The following is a 14566-nucleotide window of genomic DNA, read 5'->3' on the forward strand; positions in this document are numbered from 1 at the left end:
GAAGCTTCTGCACTGGGTGCAATGGCTCACACCTGTAATCCTAACACTTTGGGAGCCTAGGCAGGAAGATCATTTGAGCTCAGTTCGAGACAAGCCTGGGCAACATAGGGAGACCCTGTCTCTACAAAAAATGTAAAAATTAGCTTGGCGTAGTGGTGCACAACTGTAGTCCCAGCTACTCAGGAGGCTGAGGTGGGAGAATTGCTTGAGCCCAGGAGGTTGAGGCTTGCAGTAAGCCATGACCACACCACTATACTCCGGCCTGAGCAACAGCATGAGACCCTGTGTTTAAACAAAACAAAACGAAAACAAAAACACACCAAAGTTAAAAGCTTCTCTCTGATTTAAAAGACCAGCCCGTCGAACATGGTGACACGCCACCTCTACTAAAAATATACACAAAAAAATTAGCTGGGCATGGTGGCACTTGCCTATAATCCCAGCTACTCTAGAGAGGCTGAGACAGGAGAATCGCTTGAACCCGGGAGGCGGAGGTTGCGGTGTGCCAAGATCGTGCCACTGCACTCCAGCCTGGGCAACAGAATGAAACTCCATCTCAAAAAAAAAGATGTAGAACTAAATAGGCCTGCTCATTAGAATATCAAGATGGCTCCAGCTTGACTTTTCTTTCCTAACTTATATGTACTAGTGGCTTTATTTTAAATAGTTTCCTTTAAAAATAATCATTTTGACTAGCTATATTATGTGTTTGGTGGTAAGGGATAAGTTGTATCTATACCATGCCAAATATCCTAATAAAAACTGGAAAACATGCCCGACTTACCTTTGAATGTGGCTTTCCCTCATGACACTGCTCCCTACTGACTTTAGAGCCATAGATCCTTTTGGCTCATATAATTGGGTTACACCATGTGAAATAAGCTTGTACATGCATTTCCCAGTAGTAACTCCTGTGAAAACTCCTCAATGGAACTACCGTTTCTTTCCAGACACTCACAGATAGGACGTTTTCCGCTTGAAGTGGGAGAATATGTGCATTCTTTTCAATGATCACAGGACTCTAACAAAGGGGATTTTTAATCTTTTATTTTAATTTTCAAGACAGTTAAAATAATTGAAATGTTTAAGTGGATAACTATTCGTAAAATGAATGAGTGAAAACTAATATACTATGAGATGAAAAGTACTTGTCAGCCGGGCGCAGTGGCTCAAGCCTGTAATCCCAGCACTTTGGGAGGCCGAGACGGGCGGATCATGAGGTCAGGATATCGAGACCATCCAGGCTAACATGGTGAAACCCCATCTCTACTAAAAAAATACAAAAAACTAGCCAGGCAAGGTGGCGGGCGCCTGTAGTCCCAGCTACTCGGGAGGCTGAGGCAGGAGAATGGCGTAAACCTGGGAGGCAGAGCTTGCAGTGAGCTGAGATCCGGCCACTGCACTCCGGCCTGGGCGACAGAGTGAGACTCCGTCTCAAAAAAAAAAAAAAAAAGAAAAGAAAAGTACTTGTCAGGGATTTTCAAGCTTTTGCTCAAGTAATTACTATGAAATAACAACTTCTAGAAATGAAGAACAATCTATGAAGAATAAATTACCATTGGTGTGGGAAAAAAGAGCCAAACAGAAGTAGAAGAAGGTGTAGCCGGCATACTAATGTTATCTATAGTGTATTTTTATATTTTTTATACTTGATCAGGTCTCTTATGTCCTTTTTCTGGAAAAATACTTTTAACTACAAAAGTGGTTATAAATGAAAAAGTAGCCAATAAAGTGACTACTACCCTCAGGGCTTTGAACCAGTTGGGATAATGTGGTAAGACAAAAAATTCATGGTGTAATGCTATCCCCATACCCATTATTACTGTGACTATGGCTTCACTAAGTCTTTCAGAAATAAGGAAGGCAAACCATGAAAGGAAAAGAGGAGCTATACTGCTGGCTAAATTAAGGTAGTCTGGTTTGGCTGGACTACCTTCTGGTAGAGCAAAACCCCATCTGATCCCACCCAAGAAAGATAGGAAACTGGCTCCATAAGCCATCTGAGTAAAAGCTAATATGGGAATATAAGTTTTTGTCATCAGCATGACCAGTGGTGGAGCAACGAAGGGGATTAGTCCTGCCAGAGTTACATATAATGCTGGCTTTGGGCTGTCAGTTATGTAACTGATGGTGCTTGGTGACCTGGCTGGAAGTGCTTGCTTCTCCTTTTTAAAGCTGCAGGGGGATGTATGATAGCACTGTGTCTTGCTCATATACACCGGAAATGATGAGGAAAGCCAAGGCCTTGGAAATGGGGAAAAGTTCTGCTGGAGAGACATCTTGAGAGAAAGTGTATCTGTTCTGCTGGCTCTTAGTCCCACTGGGAAAGAGCACTTCAGCATCTATAAAGAAAACAGAACCAAAAGACAAAATTAAAAATCTATATGTATCATCAGATTTTAGTCAATCCCAGTATGAAACAATTGGAATTGTTTGAAAGGAGCAAACAAAAAAGATCTGCTTTCCATTACCACATCAAACTATACAGAAAGGATGAACTAACTCTGAAGTGATGTTATTGCTGGTAAAAGTATTAAATGGCTATAAAATGTACAAAAGAAACCACTGAACACAAACCAGTGATATATTTCAACCTACCACTTAATCTTATTCCATAAGAAAAATATCTGAAAAAGGATCAGGTAAAGACTAGACCTTCAGAATTTGTCCTTCTAAACTGCCTCTTTTATTTATAAATAGCAAAAGAAGCAGCACTAATTACTGTGAGAATGCTGTTTTTATATGGAGAAAATAAATCTACCTTCCAACTTAGCTTTATAAACACCACATACTTTTCACAATTCCATGCCTTTGTGTAGGCTCTGCCTAGAATTCTAGCTCTTACTACTTTTCAATCTAGGAGACTTACCTCAACATTCAACATTCAAGTTAAAGCTTTCCTTTACCCTTCTACAGTCTGATTTAATGCTCCTATAGTAAGTATCCTGTGCACACTTCCATCATAATTTTTCTCACAGTGAATTAAAATTGCGTGTTTACTTGTCTTTGTCTCAGTAGACTTGAGAGCCAGGACCGTATTTTTTTCCTTAAAATCCTGGGCTTAAAATCCCCAGTGCCTTTCATTGTACACGGGCAAAGTAATAACCTTTCCTGCTGATTCTGTGTTTTAGTTACCAGACTTGAACTAAAAAGTGTTCCATTAAAGAAAAAATTGAAGTTTCTTTTTTTTTTTTTTTTGAGACAGAGTCTCTCTGTTGCCCAGGCTGGAGTGCAGTGGCTTGATCTCAGCTCACTGCAAGCTCCGCCTCCCAGGTTCACTCCATTCTCCTGCCTCAGCCTCCCGAGTAGCTGGGATTACAGGCACCTGCCACCACGCCCGGCAGCTAATTTTTTGTATTTTTAGTAGAGACGGAGTTTCACCATGTTAGCCAGGATGGTCTTGATCTCTGACCTTGTGATCCGCCCACCTCAGCCTTCCAAAGTGCTGGGATTATAGGCGTGAGCCACCGCGCCCAGCAAAAATTGAAGTTATTGAAGAATCTCAGTGATCACTCAAACATGCTAGGAATGGTTCCATCTTGGAACCATTTCCCATTTCCATATTTACTGCTCTTTCCTCAGTTACTTATTTCTGATCCCCTGCCATTTATAAATTCAATCCTACATCTTGACACTACCTATTCCACTTCCCTGCTTTATAGTTCTCCACAGCACTTACCATTTGATGTATTAATTTTTATTTTTTTGAGACTGAGTCTTGCTCTATCACCAAGGCTGGAGTGCAGTGGTGTAATCTCTGCTCACTGTAACCTCTGCCTCCCAGGTTCAAGCCATTCTCTGCCTCAGCCTCCTGAGTAGCTGGGATTACAGGCATCCGCCACCACGCCCAGCTAATTTTTGTATTTTTAGTAGAAACAGGGTTTTACCATGTTGTCCAGGCTGGTCTCAAACTCCTGACCTCAAGTGATCCGCCCGCCTTGGCCTCCCAACGTGTTGGGATTACAGGCATGAGTGACTGTGCCTGGCCTTATTTTTTTTAATTTTTATTTTTTGAGATGAAGACTTCCTTTGTCACCCAGGCCAGAGTGCAGTGGCGTGATCTCGGCTCACTGCAACCTTGGCTTCCTGGGTTCAAGTGATTCTTACGCCTCAGCCTCCCAAGCAGCTGGGACTACAGGCGCCCACCATGCTGAGCTAATTTTTGTATTTTTCAGTAGAGACAAGGATTTTACCATGTTGGCCAGGCAGGTATTGAACTCCTGACCTCAAGTGACCCACCTGCCTCAACCTCCCAAAGTGCTGGGATTTCAGCCATGAGCCACGGCACCTGGCCAATTTTTTTTTTTTTTTGCAAACATCGTCTTGCTGTGTCACTCAGGCTGGAGTGCAGTGGCATGATCTCAGCTCACTGTAGCCTCAACCTCCTGGGCTCAAGCAATCCTCCTCCCTCAGCCTCCCAGGTAGCTGGGACTATAGGCATGTGACTCCATGCCCAACTAAATTTTTGTATAGATAGGGTTTTGCCATGTGCCCAGACTGGTCTTGAACTCCTTGAGTTCAAGTGATCCACCAACTTTGGCCTGCCAAATTGCTGGGACTATAGGCGTGAGCCACTGCACCCAGCCTGATATAATAAAGATTTTACTTGTATTTTACTTAACTCTTCCCTCCATCACCTGAATACACAAAGGTAAGACTTTTTGTCTTTTTCACTGCTGCTGCCCTCGCCCAAGCAATATTTGGCAAATAGTGCTCAAATATTTGCTAAACAAACCAACCTTTGAAGATGCTTGAGAAAACTTCTGGATGAAGCGAAGCATACTGGCCCCTATTGAAAGTCTTGTTTAGGAAGATGCCAGGCAGTTCTGATTAACGAGTTGTTGCAGCTAAGTGGAGGCACTGAATCAGGGGCATTTCTGTGTATAACACAAGATGTCACTTAATTTTCTCATTTTATACATTAATTTTAAAATAGTAGTAATTAATGAATATATCAGTTTCCTTTGAAAAGAATCATTAATGTTTTCAAACTATCGGTAACACGAAATAGATCCTTTTTTTTTTTTTTTTTGAGACGGAGTCTCGCTCTGTCGCCTAGGCTGGAGTGCAGTGGCCGGATCTCAGCTCACTGCAAGCTCCGCCCCCCGGGTTTACGCCATTCTCCTGCCTCAGCCTCCCAAGTAGCTGGGACTACAGGCGCCCGCCACCTTGCCCGGCTAGTTTTTTGTATTTTTTAGTAGAGGCGGGGTTTCACCGTGTTAGCCAGGATGGTCTCGATCTCCTGACCTCGTGATCCACCCGTCTCGGCCTCCCAAAGTGCTGGGATTACAGGCTTGAGCCACCGCGCCCGGCCAATAGATCCTTTTAATACCTGAACTGTTCTTCTAGCTTTGGCTGTCTGGTGTAATAGAAAGAGTAATGCACATAGAGATTTTATAGATACTTTCACCATTTCCTAGCTGTGTGACACTGGGCAAATTGCTTGAGTACCAGTTTTCTCATCTTTAAAATGAAGGGTCTTCTAAATGGCATTTTTGTGAAATAAAAAAAAAAAAAAAAACAAAACTGGAAGGTCATAGCTTCTCTGTTTCCTTTTTTTCTCCTTAGTTATTTACTTTGGGGCTTAAGAGTTCACAACTCAAAATAACAATAGTACCAAACCAATATAATTTAGGTTTTTTTGTTTGTTTTGAGACAGGGTCTTGCTGTGTCACCCAGGCTGGAGTACAGTGGCATGATCTTGGCTCACTGCATCATCTGCCTCCTGGGTTCAAGCGATTCTTGTGCCTCAGCCTCCTCAGTAGCTGGGGTTACAGGCTCCCGCCACGATACCCGGCCAATTTTTGTATTTTTAGTAGAGATGGGATTTTGCCATGTTGGCTAGGCTGGTCCTGAACTCCTGACCTCAGGTGATCCACCTGCTGAGGCCTCCCAAAGTGTTGGGATTACAGGCGTGAGCCACCGCACCTGGCTAGCATTAACTCATTTAATGCTCAAAATAACCTCATTAACTTAGTACTGAGAGAGAGAATAGCCTGTTGGAGTGCAGACTTTGGTGTCAAACTTGGTTGGAATTCTGGCTCCACTACTTATTAGCTGTGTGTCTTTGAACAAATTATTTAACCTTGTTATGGTGTAGTTCATTCACCTTTGAAATAAGGGTACTAACTAATTCATAGGGTTGATGTAACTTTTTTTTTTTTGGGATACAGGGTCTCGCTCTGTCACACAATCTGGAGTACAGTGGTGTGATCTCCGCTCTCTGCAGCCTTGACCTCCCAGGGTCAAGGGATCTTACCACCTCAGCCCTCTAAGGAGCTGGGACTACAGGCCACACCACCACGCCCAGCTAATTTTTTTTTTTTTTTTTTGAGACAGAGTCTTGTTCTGTCGCCCAGGGTGGAGAGCAGTGGTGCCATCTCAGCTCACTGCAAGCTTCACGGAACCCCCAGGTTCACGCCATTCTCCTGCCTCAGTCTCCTGAGGAGCTGGACTACAGGCCCCCACCACCAAGCCCAGTTCATTTTTTTGTATTTTTAGTAGAGATGGAGTTTCACCGTGTTAGGATGGTCTCGATCTCCTGACCTCGTGATCCACCTGCCTCGCCCTCCCAAAGTGCTGAGATTACAGGCGTGAGGCATCGCACCTGGCCCCAATTTTTGTATTTTTTGTATAGAAGGGGTTTTGCCATATTGCTCAGGCTGGTCTCGACCTCCTGAGCTCAAGCAATCCACCTGCCTCGGCCTCCCAAAGTGCTGGGATTACAGGTGTGTGCCACTTAGCCTGATGTAACACTTAATAAGTTACTACATGTAAATAGCTGAGAACTGTCCCTGACACAAAGCACTTTACACAGGAGGGACTGATTGAAAACTCTAATGTAAGCAGCCAGTAAAAACAGGTGAATGATAATACGGATCTAGATCTGACAACTTCATTCTTAACCAGGAGAATGGGATGTCTAAAAAAACCTACAGTTGCTGCTTAATTTAAAAAAATCGATTGGGCAGGGCGCAGTGGCTCGCTCCTGTAGGCCCAGCAGTTTGTGAGGCCGAGGCGAGTGGATCACTAGGTCAGGAGTTCGAGACCAGCCTGGCCAACACAGTGAAACATCCCCCCACCACCACCACCCCATCTCTACTAAAAATACAAAAAATTAGCTGGGCGTGGTGGCGGACGGCTGTAATCCCAGCTACTCGAGAGGCTGAGGCAGGATAATTGCTTGAACCTGGGAGGCGGAGGTTGCAGTGAGCGAAGATCGTGCCATTGCACCCCAGCCCACGCGACAGTGCGAGACTATGTCTCAAAAAAAAAAAAAAACCGATTGAACTAATTTATTGATCACAGATCTTAGGGCTGGTTCAAGAAATCCTGTATACCAGTTAATGTCTTCATGCTATACTTAAGGAAGTAGGGAGGTAAGTTATCCTGGGCCTCCGAGTAGAAGGCCCACACACCCACACCCACCCACCTGAGCCCCAGACCAAAATGTCCGCAGAGCGTACCCATCACTTTTGTGCAAAATCACTTTCTTTGTAAGGACTTTCCAGATAACTCCGTTTAAAATCTCAACCATCTTCCCCACCTTTGGACACTCCCTTTCCTCTGTGGCACGTGCTTTCCAACTAGTGGATATTAAAAAGTGATAACCTAAAGACCAGGGACGGCAGGTGATGCGGGATTAAGGACTGAGACTCAAAGCTTACTCCTCCTAATATAAATGAAAAAGCTCAATATTCCCATTGCCCTAGTGGGAAGACTGCAAACCGCAAACTTCAAACTGACCTCTGAGAAAGGAAGGCGGGGTTTAGACGCCAGTGTCTTCGGGAAACCCTGCCCGATAGTGCCCGCGTCTCCAATTTACTACCAATCCTTGGTGCCTCCCATCCCAACCTGCACCTGTGGCGACTTTGATACTTGCCAGCGTTGCACGGAGAGGTGGAGAACAACCGCAACAATAGCCCAGGTCTACTGGAAAGGCACTTCCGGCAAGTGGATTCAGAGAGCCCCCTACTTCCTGAGGACTGAAAAAAAATGAGTCCGGGTAGGGACTTGACCTGCGCTAACTGGTTCCTATGCCCGGCTTTCTGTTTGGGGGCCATTCTTAATTTCTAGTTGAATCCAGATGTCGAACGGTCCTTGACTTTTTATTCCAGGGCTCCCAGGCAGCAGAATCTGCCCACAGAGTTCGGGAAGGTAGAGTGCAAGTACTGAAACAATCTCAGAATGATGGTGGTGAAGGAAGGTAAGAGACTTGGGATTTTAGGCCCAATGTGACCTGGAATTGCTTGCCATCTGTGGAACTTAGTTTTACTTTGTAAAACAGGGTTTATAAGACCTATGGGGACACATCTCACTCTGCATTACGGCCCTTTACTATCATTTAAAGGGGGTAAAAAGCCCAGTTCTTACATTCATTTTCTTTGCTAGGACCTAGAAACTTCATTAAGGATTAAAGAGCAAAAGAGCAGGATTTTCACTTCCATGAACGGTGTGGTGATAAGGGCCCTAGGCTTGGGGGTGGTTGGGAAAGTCAGATCATTTCTTCTGCTGCCCTCGGCTTTCTCGGCTATGTGACCTTGGGCAAGTCCCTTCTCTTATCTGGACTTATTTCACAGGAAATGGCACCAGGCAATCTTAAGTGTCCTTCCGTGTCTATGGATAAAGCTGAAGACATGTAATAGGAGATCTCAGGGGCCCACGCCTGCCAGTCCCTCCAGTCCTCCGGATTCTAGGTATTCTAGCTTCCTGGTTGCCAGCCATTACAAGGTTTAGCTTTCCGTGCCGGATGGAACCACAGCGAAGTCCGTTAAAGCGCTTTTGGTCGAGCTAGGCCTTCAGTTTTATTGCCTCCTCTGTCATGGCAGCGCCGCCCCTTCCAGTAGCGCGATACCCAATGAGACTTCAGGTAGGAGAAACGGCACTGTCACAAGCGCAGGCTCTCGCCGGAATCCCGCCCTTCGCTGGGGCGGGGCAGTGACGCCTGCGCTCCCGGGGAACTACTACTCCCAGCGGGTAGCGCGGCCGACGCAGCCGCGCAGTCTCCGGGAGCAGGCCGTGTGGCCCGCTGGGGGCTGGAGTCTCAACGACGCGCACACGTGAAGGAGCAGAAGGTGGGAAAGGGCCGGAAAACACACGTTCCTCCGAAACCGGCTTGCAAGTCCTTGTAGAGGTAGTTTCGGGACGCGCACTGGCCCAGGGGCGGGCTGTGGGAGGGTGAAGAAAAAAGGGATACACATATGCATACCCACCCACTCATTCATACGCGCCCAGGCCCTGGAAGTGGGCAGGGGAGGTTAGAAGGGGTGTACTAAACTAGGCTCGTCCCTGCCTCAGGCGGCACGAGGAAAGACAGAGGATTCAATTCTGTAGGAGGTAGAGGCGACCACGCACCGCCTCAAGCGGCGAGGAAGGGAGCCGAGGGCGGGGCAGGGCATAACCGCCGTTCTGGAGGCCGAACGTTTGCAGCGTGGGGCACTGGCGTCCGGCTGGGCCGCCGGAGCCGGTCCCGTGCGCATGCGCTTCTTCAGGTGGGCGTGTGTAAGGCGGGGTCGGACGGGGGAGGGGAGGGCCGTGCTGCTCGTCGCTCCTCCTCCTCCACCCGCTCTGCCCCTCCTGGACCTTGTGGGCCGGGCAGCCATTTTGGGAAGAGCTTTGTTATGGTTGTGAACTAAACGCCTCTGCCGGGTCGACAAGCTGGGGACGCGTCCTCAGACGCCGCGTCTAGTCCCTGGCCGTAGCTCCGCCGCTGCCCGGTGAGTGGGAGTTTGGGACAACGGGGCAGTAGGAGATCTTGGAGTCGTTCCGGCGCGAGGCTCCGCCCGGTGCCTAACCAACCGGCTGTTAAAACTAGTTGAAAGAAGCTCTCACACAGGTGGTTGGGTGTAGGTCCGACCCGAGAGGGGCGAGCGGAGCCCACGGGTCAAGTGGTTCGGACGCGGCACCCCTGCCACCCCAGTGCGTGGAGCTTTGCACGCGAGCGTCGCTGGGGCTCCGCGAAAGCGCTCCTACTTTAACTTTGGTCTTCGGGTCGGAACGCTCACCTGCGGCTCTTTGGCTCCTCTCCAGGCGATGCGGCTTGGTGCTGGTTGAGTGACTTGGCTTAAGGGTTTTTTTCTTTCCTTCTTGAAATGAAAGCTAAGGGCTTTTGTTTTCCTTCAAAGGAAAACCTGAGGACGAAAAAGTATAAGTCAAATGTTGGATATCTGAGGAGAAAAAAGTTTTAACCCCCAGCTTTCCGGTTCTCTGTGGTAGCGAGGTGTTTTCGTTTAGATTGAGTCTATCCAATGTCTACCAACCTCCTTTCCTTGGAGGGGCGGGGAAAGCTGGTCGATCCTGAAATGTTTTAAGTGTTTTTTTTTTCTCTTGTTTTAAATTTAGTTCTCCCCAACCCGTGAAATTCGAAAGAAAGTCTGAATCTAAAATGGCTGTAGCTTGGGGAAGTGCCCTGCCCTTCGATTACTTAAATACATTAACGTTTAAAGGTTTTAGTCGTTTCCCCTGTGGGGACATTAACTGAATCTTTTGATCTTTTAGTTTTTTGCAATTGGTGTCTCACCTTTAACTCTCCTTATGCTAGGTGAAAACAAAGGTGAGGCTCACAAAGTTGAGTACTCCGAAAGTTTACATAAGAATGGGTGTGGTGCGGTGTGGTGTGCGTGTTTAATAGTTGCTTATAGTTTTGAAATTGTGCTGTGGTGTCAATTTTATCTGCCAACTTTGTGCTCTGAAGTTGGCTTGTCATATTTGTTGAAATATTTTTAACATTGATAATTATTGCTTACCAGAAAAATACGGAGTTAATTATAGTGGTTCATGTTTTAGTTTAGTAGTAAGTCATGTTCTTGTGTAAACCTTATCCAGAAGTAAAGTGATTGGTAGTCACTCCTCAGTAGAATTATATTTGTACTTTGGTAGACTGCTGATCTTTTCTAAGGTCTTTTATATTCAATATTTGAAAGGAAATTAGGGTGCTATTAAGTTTGAGATATTTACTAGAATAGTGTTAAGACATTTTAACAAGTGAAAACATACTTTAAGTATGGAGTGCCTGATTGTCGTGCCCTTTTAAACAAGAGGCTGTCTTTTATTTCCTGTTTTTTTTTTTTTAAACCGATAGATCCAGAAGTTTAAAGAAAAAGTCATAGATTGGAAACAAAAACCAGTAAATTTCAGTATTTGGAAAGGTGCTGGAGCCTGTATCTATTTAAAAGATAAAAGAGTGAAATGCTACTTGTGAATGAAAACTTTGAAATTAATAGTAAAATAAACTGTCATCTTTCCCAGGGAGTCAGTTTTCAATGTACCTTTTGACGTTTCTTCAAATACAAAAGTTGATTTTTATTATCTCCCCTAGGATTTTTGTTGTTGTTGTTAAATTATTTTGGTGGTTTTACAGGAAAAATATTTAAAGTTTTTAATAGAAATTACAAGTTGCTTTGTGTTTTGTCACTGTTAACTACTAAACTGGAGTAAGATCTTACTCTTTTTTTTTTTAGGGTACTCAATGGTTTGTACATGTTAATATATACATTTAATTGATTCTGGTTGGTGTCTTATCAGAGCTCTTAATTTGTGATATGGGGGGAACTCTTGGGAAGCCTCTTTATTTTGAGCGAATTCAATTTACTAGATTGCTCATCAGTGGCTGTTAAGATGCTTAGCTGAGGAGGACACATTCAACCATTTAAATTTAGAATGATATGAAATCTGGTGCACATTTCTGCTTATAATTCATTTTTAATGCTGAGTTAAAGATAAGACACAATCGTGAATCATACTTCAGAAGATTGCATATCTTTATTTTATGGTTATAACTCTGATGTGCCAGGGACTGACTGCTGTTTAAAGTGCTTTATATTTGTTATTTATTTTCTTTTTTTTTTTCTTTTTTTTTTTTGAGGCGGAGTTTCACTCTTGTTGCCCTGGCTGGAGTGCAGTGGCTCGATTTCGGTTCACTGCAACCTCCGCCTCCTGGGTTCAAGCGATTCACCTGTCTCAGCCTCCCAAGTAGCTAGGATTACAGGGGCTCGCCACCACGCCCGGCTAATTTTTTGCATTTTTAGTAGAGATGGGTTTTCACCATGTTGACCAGGCTGGTCTTGAACTCCTGACCTCAGGTGATCTACCTGCCTTGGCCTCCCAAAGTGCTGGGATTACAGTCATAAGCCACTGCGCCCGGCTTGTTGTTTATTTTTATAAGTATACTGGTTCATTTGTTTTGTTTTGTTTTTGATACGCGGTCTCACTCTGTCACCCAAATTGGAGTGCAGTGGCGCGATTTCTGCTCACTGCAGCCTCCGCCTCTCAGGCTCAAGTGATCCTCCCACCTCAACTTCCCTAGTAACTGGGACGACAGGTGCATGCCACTGCGCCTGGCTAATTTTTTGTTTGTTTGTATTTTGTTAGGAGGGGGAGGGTTTATCATGTTGCCCAAGCTGGTCTCAAACTCAGGGGCTCAAGCAGTCTGCCCACTTTGGCCTCCCAAAGTGTTGGGATTACAGGCGTGAGCCACAGCGCCAGGTCTAAGTAGATGCTGTTTTATACCCATTTTATAGTTGAGGAAAAGAAGTCCAGAGACTCATCCAGCTAGTAGGTAAAAGCCTATATTCAAATTTAGGCAATCTAAGTCGTTGTGTTTAACTTAACGGTTATGGTCACTGCCTTTAAACATGAAAGTAAGACTGTTGGTCTAAAAGATGAAAGGCACACAAAATTTTAAAGGATTCCAACTAAAAAAAACTAATGGGAAAGGCAAATTTTGGTGTATTTATGGTGGTTCAGATAGATGAGGGGAAAAATCTAGGTGGCGGAGAAATAACATACCACCTCATAATTGACTGTTGTCTGGAATTTAGTATGTGGTTGTGCTGTTAGAGACCTAATTGCCAAAGTTACTTCTAAATCAGACTCAGTGTTTCCTATTTCCCACTGAAATCTGCCTCGAACAGCTTATAATCAAACTTGAAAAATAGTTCAGTAAGAGGAACTGAACTTTTGTCCACAGGTGTAACTTAACTGAGGTAGATATATTTCTTCCCCCCCCCCCCCCAGATGGAGTCTCCCTCTGTCGCCCAGGCTGGAGTGCAGTGGCGCAATCTCGGCTCACTGCAAGCTCCGCCTCCCGGGTTCACACCATTCTCCTGCCTCAGCCTCCCGAGTAGCTGGGACTACAGGCGCCCGCCACTGCGCCTGGCTAATTTTTTTCTATTTTTTAGTAGAGACGGGGTTTCACCATGGTCTCGATCTCCTGACCTTGTGATCCGCCCGCCTCGGCCTCCCAAAATGCTGGGATTACAGGCGTGAGCCACCGCGCCCGGCCAGATATATTTCTGATGTTATGTAAATTGAATTTTTATACGTGATTTCAAACATGCTAGGCAAACATTTAAAAGAGTCTATTGTTTTTCTTTACTAAGTCTAATAGTCTTTAATTGATCTATTAGCTGAATCATTTTTCAGCTTAAAACAACTCAGTAAAAGAAACTAGGGACTGGGAATATCTAGATGACCATAAAACAAAGAACTGTATAGTTTAACAGATAATACTTAATAGTTGGAGGATAACATAAAAAGCAATTATTCTTAAAGGAGGTGATTTTAACAAACTCTTTAAGTTCATCTTCCTTTTCTAAGATAAAAACCACTTTGCCTTCAAAGCCACTTTGCCTTTTATTAACCATACGTCAGGCTAGAGAATCACCAGAATGAACAAAGTTTTAGTACCCTTTTCTGAGCAGTAGGTCTATTTGTGTGGAGTAAGTTTTTTCCCCCAGAAAAATCTCATTTGGTTAAGTTTAGCTGTACTTTAAATTGAGCTTGCAGACTCTGTTTCTGCTCAAGTTTAAAAGTTGGGTATATAAAAAAGTTCTTGTCTGAATTATTGCTATCCTTAAAGTATGTAAGTATATAGAAAAGTTGGTTTTGGGGCTGTCTAGTTAATTTGAAAGAGCTTTTCCAGTTTTTGTGCTGTTTGTAAATTTTTCTACTTTTTAATTCGTCTTACCATGTATGGCAGAAAGAGCAATAGGAACCATTTATTGTGGGCTTCATAAACTTAGATGCTGTAATGAAGTCAATTATGTAATCTTATTATTCCTTACTATTTAAATAAATACAAGAGAGTATACAGAGGTTCCAAGAAGTTAAGTAATTTGGGTAACATAGAGATGGAGATTTGGGCAGCTTTCTGTGATTCCAAAGCATAGTTTCCACCATACCTCACAGAGAAATGGCATAGTATGGTAATCAGTGGTTGGCTTTGTAGCCAGACCATTTGGGTTCGAATCTCAGCTTTGCTGCTTACAGCTTTGTGACTTTGAGTGAATTACTTAAATGAGACTCTTTGTTTCTTCATCTGTTAAGTAGGGATAACAATAGTACCTTCTCCTAGGGTTGTTGTAATAAATGATATTTGTAGAGTTCTTAAAATAATGTCTGACCGTAAGAGCTTCATGATTATTAGAGAAGTTGTCTTTAATGAACATCCTTTTACACACCAATCCAGTGAAATTCAGTGAAATCTGCACAGATGAGTTGCACATGGAGTAGTGTTTTTCTTTATTAGATACTGCTTTTCTGTTGACTTTTGTAATTTATTTGAATC

General features: G+C 44.2%; 2 protein-coding genes across 10 annotated transcripts in view; one reads left to right on the forward strand and one right to left on the reverse strand.

Moving 5' to 3' along the window:
* Positions 1–1029: 1029 nt before the first annotated feature.
* Positions 1030–7942, reverse strand: TMEM69 (transmembrane protein 69). 3 transcript variants are annotated; one of them, XM_005543516.5, is made up of 3 exons: positions 7883–7942; positions 4740–4877; positions 1030–2342 (listed from the first exon to the last, which is right to left on the reverse strand). In XM_005543516.5, the coding sequence occupies exons 2-3, from the start codon at positions 4779–4781 to the stop codon at positions 1644–1646; spliced, it is 741 nt and encodes a 246-aa protein (XP_005543573.1). In that variant the 5' UTR covers positions 4782–4877; positions 7883–7942; the 3' UTR covers positions 1030–1643. The 3 variants fall into 3 exon arrangements, with proteins under 3 accessions (XP_005543573.1, XP_005543575.1, XP_005543572.1); XM_005543518.5 differs by having other exon boundaries at positions 7861–7942; XM_005543515.5 differs by having other exon boundaries at positions 7747–7942.
* Positions 7830–14566, forward strand: part of GPBP1L1 (GC-rich promoter binding protein 1 like 1) — a 61946-nt gene continuing 55209 nt past the window's right edge. For 2 of the 7 annotated variants that reach the window (XM_065523327.2, XM_074008112.1), the window contains exon 1: positions 8026–8206. The gene's annotated coding sequence lies outside the window, so the exon portion shown is untranslated. Of the gene's footprint in view, positions 8006–8025; positions 8207–8579; positions 9134–9600; positions 9717–14566 lie in introns of those variants that run through there. The other 5 variants (XM_015436659.4, XM_005543512.5, XM_045371872.3 and 2 more) reach the window with 4 other exon arrangements.

The sequence above is a fragment of the Macaca fascicularis genome, chromosome 1, assembly GCF_037993035.2.
Source record: "Macaca fascicularis isolate 582-1 chromosome 1, T2T-MFA8v1.1".
Classification (NCBI taxonomy): Eukaryota; Metazoa; Chordata; class Mammalia; order Primates; family Cercopithecidae; genus Macaca; species Macaca fascicularis.